The 6,549-nt window shown below is 52.8% G+C and overlaps 2 protein-coding genes across 2 annotated transcripts; both read left to right on the top strand.

Moving 5' to 3' along the window:
- Positions 1-1,745: 1,745 nt before the first annotated feature.
- Positions 1,746-2,913, top strand: T310_8549 (Isoflavone reductase family protein; the record flags this gene model as incomplete). Its single annotated transcript, XM_013468673.1, has 4 exons — positions 1,746-1,832; positions 1,890-2,174; positions 2,227-2,553; positions 2,629-2,913. 4 exons carry the CDS (start codon positions 1,746-1,748, stop codon positions 2,911-2,913), a joined length of 984 nt encoding a protein of 327 aa, XP_013324127.1.
- Positions 2,914-4,348: 1,435 nt separating this feature from the next.
- Positions 4,349-6,252, top strand: T310_8548 (Amino acid transporter; the record flags this gene model as incomplete). Its single annotated transcript, XM_013468672.1, has 5 exons — positions 4,349-4,505; positions 4,561-4,618; positions 4,670-4,676; positions 4,729-4,889; positions 4,938-6,252. The coding sequence occupies 5 exons, from the start codon at positions 4,349-4,351 to the stop codon at positions 6,250-6,252; spliced, it is 1,698 nt and encodes a 565-aa protein (XP_013324126.1).
- Positions 6,253-6,549: the final 297 nt, after the last annotated feature.

Raw genomic sequence — 6,549 nt, 5'->3', positions numbered from 1 at the left:
CCCTTTGGCTGGTCAGCATATTGAGAGACGAGACACGACAGTCGCAGGAATGACGATCTGCTGATGTTACCTCATGCTTGTCTCAGCCAGGGGGCGATGAACTTCTCCTGAGCCGGATCCGGAACCATGACGTGGAGGCCCCCCCGCAGCCAATCACACGCCCCGGCTGGCTCCCCCAATTTCGGAACTTCGTTTGCCCGGCCCGGCTGTCGTGTTATGCAGCAGCAGCGCCTGTACAAGAACACAGTGAGTCCTGTACAGAGGCAGTCGAGGTCAATTTGTAGAAGGATCCAGATTGACGATGAAAATCCACGTTGGCGATGGTATTGAATAGAGTAGAATAACGGAGCACATCCTGGCTCCCTGGGCAGCATTGACATGCCAAGCCAGAAGAATGCTGCGGAGACAAAGAACTCTCATCGCTGGCCGTTTGCTCTCTGTCACACCCCTTCGGAAGGCGCTTCTGATTGGCTGCACCGCAAAAAATATTGTCCGTACTCCGGCCACTCGATTCTTGTCTGCTGCCCCTTGTTACGGAGTGCACAACAAGACACGTACCGAGTATTTCACAGCAAAATTATATGGCGAAAATTCTTTCTTCGATATGGAAATGAGATTCTATATACTGTGGTCTGTCGTTATTTTCTAACAGAAAAAAACCAGAATATATACAGAACCAAGACTGCTGCTTGGATGGACCCCTAAACAGATCGTAACCAACAAGAAAATAAAGAGATATCATCTGTACCTGCTTCTGTGTGTTGCGACTATAATGGCAAATAAGATAGGATACTTTTCTTGCCAGATGGGATAGGTACAACCTCACATCCTCTCTTCGTTGATAAAATCACATGACCAACCTGGGAAGAAACCCAAAAGAGGTTCCAAGGCTCGATATGAATATGGTTCCCTGATTAATCAGAATTAAATGGCCAGTTTTGTTATAGTGAGGGTTCTAGGGTCTACAAGACTTCAGGGACACTAAGGACGACGGGGTAATCCCGATGAATGTCATACTCCGTAGCCTCGTTTTATGCACTCTTCCTCATCGTGATGTGGTGGTCTCTGAGAGGCCATTACCCTCTGACATGGCGACCATAGTACGGGAAGCAGCCTGCAAACTGTGCCTACTACTACCATTAGGACAACTGTCAGCTGCAGTATGGTTCTTCTCTTGATTGCACGGAGTATTCCGAGTTCCTTAGGTGTTATGCAAAGGCACGTCTGAACTGGCCTGCAGACACTGTCATCCCATGCTCTGCATGATCTGTAGCAGACATGAGTAACTATTTTGAAGTTATATAGAATCCGATCAACTCGATCTGCAAGGAACTACTCGATCGCGATGTTTCTTTCTCGGGCCGGTGCAAGACGGGCATGACGTAATGGGACGCCAGTCGGAACCGCAACGTCGAGATCATGAACACGGCCAAATTCAATTATTGACCTTGCAGGATGACAGAAACTATCCATACAGTGGTCATACATCAGTGGTAGACGATAATCGAGTCTGCCTTTGCTGGCACTCCACACGCCTATGGCAAGGACGTGCCTTCTCCATCACACCCATCTCACGACCCACTATACCACCCACCCGCATGTGTGGGTAACCGATTTTTATCGCGAGGACGCCGTCCTTAAAAGACGTCGTAAACCTTTTCCTCTTTAACTGACCAGTGAGGACTGATCTGATCCTCGCATTGCGTTCTGCGACTGTGAATTGCACCACAGCGTCTCGGTTCAAGATGGCTCTCACCAAGGTTCTGCTGGTCGGAGCGACCGGTGAGACGGGAGGGTCGATTGCGAAAGGCCTGCTTGAGTCGGGGAACTTTGTACGATGACAAATCCCTCTTTTTACGATATGGACGTAGCTAACCGGCGTACTATAGGAAGTCTTCGCTCTGACGCGCCCCGCATCAGCATCAAAGCCCCAGCTTCTCGAACTGCAGAAATGGGGCCTCAAAGTTCGCCAATGCGACTTGAACGCCCCTCAGGAGGAATTGGTGGAGGCCCTCTCTGGGATTGATGTCGTCGTCTGCAGCGTTGGGCCACCAGATCAACGGACTCAGATACCCCTGGCAAACGCGGCGAAAATCGCTGGCGTGAAGCGGTTTGTGCCCTGCGGCTTCATCACCGTGGCTCCTCCCGGGGGAATCATGTGGCTCAGAGATGAGGTGAGTCTGCGTTCTTTCTGTCGTCCACGCGATACTTATGCCGTCCGTCTAGAAAGAGGCCGTCTATAACCATATCAAACAATTATGGCTGCCCTACACCATCATCGACGTCGGCTGGTGGTACCAAATCTCGTACCCTCGTCTGGCTTCCGGGAAGATTGACTATGCCATGACCATGGCCAACGACGAGATCATCGGCGATGGCACGACTCCCAGCGCCATCACCGACCTGAGGGATATCGGCCGTTACGTGGCCAGAATCATCGCTGACCCGCGGACGGTGAACAAGATGGTGTTCGCCTACAACACGGTCATGACCCCGCACGAGATCTACTCCATGCTTGAGAAACTCAGTGGAGAGAAGATCGAGAGGAAATATGTGGGTGTCCCGGTTCCGGCCGTCCCATGCCATTGAATTGAATTTTTTTTTTGGATTGACTTGTCTTCCCCGCAGGTGTCGGAAGCAACCGTTCAGCAGCGGGTCCAAGAGGCCCGGCAGTCGAGCGAAACATATCCATTCGACCCGACCAAATTCATCCCGCGCTATGCAGCCGAGTACCAGTTGTCCCGGGGCATCCGCGGCGACAACCGGCCCGAATACGCCAAGTATCTTGGCTATCTGGATGCCAAAGAGCTGTACCCGGACTTCAAGCCGATCCTCTTTGAGGACTACTTGAAGGAGCTTCTGGGCGGAACGGCGACAGGCATCTACACGGACCGGATCAGGAGAATCTATTGATCTGAAGCTGTCGATGAATGGACAGGCGACTGGTCTCGAGGACCAAAATTCCCGCTTAGAGCTTCTGTGAAGCTTTCGCGTCATCATCGAGGAGCAGCAGGGCTCGCTTCTCCTGGCCTGTTTGGACGGAACTTGCTCTATTATTACTGGTTTCTTATAGAGATAGACACTCGAGTTCTCTGTTTTCGTTTCTGCAGTTTGCTCGATTTGGAGACCCGAGGTCTGCGCGTGACATGCATTGCAGGCTCGGTTGCATAACGCATTGAGGCAGTGTTATCTGTGACATTTTAAAAAGACGTTGACTATACCCACCAGCAACAGAATGATTTCGATTGAAGTATTATGACTCCAAGTATGCAATGTACCTACGTACCCGACTCGCAGTTGAACTTGGACATCGATCGACTCTTATTGTGAAGGAGAACAAAAGTTTCAGGAATTGAATTGCAATCCTTTCTCACCGTGTCTGGACAGTGTCCCACACTGTAGCAACTGGCTGAATCTGAATCTACGGGGCAACAACTGCTGCTGCGCCCTGCGGGACTGCCTCGTATCGTGCCTTGTGCCTCGTATCTTGCCCGGCCCGGTCTGGAACACAACCCGCCCGAGGCACACCGGCAACAGATTTGCGGGGCAATTCTCGAATTGTTCTCCTTGCGCCCGTCCGTTATCTGACAAAATCGCTTGATTCGTCCTCATGCTGCGTGCGTGCAAGGCTATTCATGGCTGGCATCGGGGCTGCCAAGACGAGAAATTTTTATCTGAGCTTGGCAAGCTGCCTCCGGCCAATCAGAACGGCTGACAGGACGGAGTGTTGCCTCCTCGGGCAGGTCTTGGCGATTTGCGTGCTGGCTTGCCTGCGGAAACACGCCCTCTCCGCCGCCAGTGACGCAGCCCTTGCTCAGCCGCGGCCTCGCTCGTCGAGATGCATCTGCTAAGGCTCAGGGTCCTGATGGTTGGGACTGAGCCCTGAGCCTGAGCTGGGCCCCGGACAGCTCGTGTGCACGTCCACTCCACAATTGCCCGTGTCTTCTTGGCGAACGGGCGCCTGCGGGCGGGGCGTGGTCGCCTCCGCCCTGCGCACAGAGACTGATAGTAGAAGAAATTAATATTGGAATTGTGGGCGAGATAAGAGAGGCTCAGATATCCCCCGGAGGAGTTTTCTTGGCTTTTCTGCTCCCTCGGGTGAGCCTCTTTTAATTCTTCTGCCTCCCGCGCCTTCTTTTTGATCTTGTACTGTACCCTAGACCTGAATACGAGCGGGCAGCCTCTGTCTTCCTTTTTTTTTTTTGCGCGGGGGAATCGCCCTCCTCGTGTGACTTATTTATTAACAGCGGTGCCGACCTGCATTAGCTCAGAGCTGTGTTCTCTGCAACAGTATCGCATCGCCGTGTCTCTCACAGAACATTGTCTGAGTTAAGACGTCGAGGTCAAAATGGCGCCATGGAACGGCAAAGACGAAGCCTTGTCTGCTACCAAGAATGAGTTTGATGCCGCCGCCGCTGAGGCTCCCGAGGAGGGAATCGCCCGCCACGAAGGGCGCCATGTTGACCTTCACCGTGGCTTGAAAGCCCGTCACATTACCATGATTGGTATGAGAATCTGCTGTTTTGGATACTGGCGAGAATTCAGGATTGATGTCGACAGCAATTGGCGGCGCTATTGGTACGGGCTTGATTGTTGGCACGGGGAGCGCACTGGCGAAGTGAGTTTTGTCAAGTTGATTCTCAGCGTATGCAAGCTAACTAGGGTATAGAGGCGGCGTAAGTAGGATAGGATAATTTCAAAGTGATGGCACCGTTCTAACCATTCTAGCCTGCCTCGATCCTAATCTCCTACGCGTTTGTCGGGTTCATCGTCTACCTGGTCATGTGTGCTCTCGGAGAGATGGCCGCCTGGCTGCCTCTGCCGTCTGGTTTCACCGGATATGCGGTTCGCTTCTGTGACCCTGCTCTCGGTTTCGCAATGGGCTGGACGTAGGTGCAATCATTTGTTGTATTTGCGGCTCTTGCTGATCAGTGTAGGTACTTTATTAAATACCTATTGATCACCCCTAACCAGATGACGGCCGGCGCGTTGGTGATATCGTATTGGATCCCCGCCGAAAAAGTCAACGCAGGGGTCTGGATCACTATCTTTCTCGTGCTGATCGTTGCCATCAACTACTTCGGGATCCGATTCTTCGGCGAGTTCGAGTTCTGGCTGTCGTCCTTCAAGGTCATCGTCATCCTTGGCCTTATCCTTCTGTCATTTATCCTCGCGCTGGGAGGCGGCCCTGACCATGACCGGAAGGGGTTTCGATACTGGAAGAACCCCGGCGCTTTCAATACGTATATCGACGACGGCTCCGCAGGCAGATTCTACGCGTTCTGGTCCACCATGGTGACGGCGACCTTTGCGTACTTGGGCACGGAGCTGGTCGGGGTCACGGTGGGTGAGGCGCAGAACCCTCGGCGGACGATCCCCCGGGCGATCCGACTCACCTTCTTCCGGATCCTCGTGTTCTACGTCCTGAGCGTTTTTCTGGTGGGCATGCTGGTGCCGTACAACTCCAAGGAACTTGCCTTTGCCAACAAGGCGTCCAGCTCGGCTGCTGCGTCTCCCTTCGTCGTCGCCATCCAGCTGGCCGGCATCCCGGCGCTGCCGCACATCTTGAACGCGTGCATCCTGCTGTTTGTCTTCTCGGCGTCCAACTCGGACCTCTACATCGCGACGCGGACGGTCTACGGGCTTGCGCGGGAAGGCAAGGCGCCCGCGTTCCTGTCGTACACCGATGGACGGGGCGTTCCGATCTACGCGCTGGGAGTGTCATCGCTGTTCGCGCTGCTGGCGTACATGAACGTGTCGAGCGACTCGAAGACAGTGTTCGGGTACTTCGTCAACCTGGTGACGATCTTCGGGATCCTAACCTGGATCTCGATCCTGGTGACGCACATCTACTTCGTGCGGGCGCGGAAAGCGCAGAAGGTGCCGGAGCAGGATCTCGCCTTCAAGGCGCCCTTTGGACCCGCCGGGTCGTGGTTCGCGCTCTTCTTCTGCGTCATCATCGCCCTGACCAAGTCGTTCGACGCCTTCACGCACAACCCCAAGTGGGGCAACTTTGACTACAAGACCTTCATCACGTCCTACCTCGGTATCCCCGTGTATCTGATTCTCATCTTTGGCTACAAGATCGTGACGGGTTCCAAGAGCGTTGACCCCCGTGAGGCGGACCTGTGGTCGGGCAAGGACGAGATTGATCGCGAGGAAGCTGAGTTTTTGGCGAGGCAGGCGGCGCTGTCCGAGGAGAAGCAGCGGTACAACTGGTTCTACAGGAGGTTTGTGTCGTGGTTGTTCTAGACGCCCACAGTCGAGGGTATTTTGTTTAGAGTGATTGAGATGAAATGAGGATATGCGATAGAACTGGAACAGCTTTCACTGATAGATCAGGATAGATAGATAGTGTAAATAAGAGATAGATTGGTAAACTTTAAAAAACAAAAAAAAAACGATAACATATAAAAAGAGAGATCCATGTTTTAACTTCAAACCTAACTCTGTCATAATTATGAAATTAACTAAAACAGCAAATCCCGTTTGAAATGTAATCCCTAGCCTGATGGACAGGAATGTCATCTCGCACATTGATCGATCCCC

Source organism: Rasamsonia emersonii (genome assembly GCF_000968595.1).
Source record: "Rasamsonia emersonii CBS 393.64 chromosome Unknown ctg1118621760849, whole genome shotgun sequence".
Lineage (NCBI taxonomy): Eukaryota > Fungi > Ascomycota > Eurotiomycetes > Eurotiales > Trichocomaceae > Rasamsonia > Rasamsonia emersonii.
This window is presented reverse-complemented; position numbering and strand designations above follow the sequence as displayed.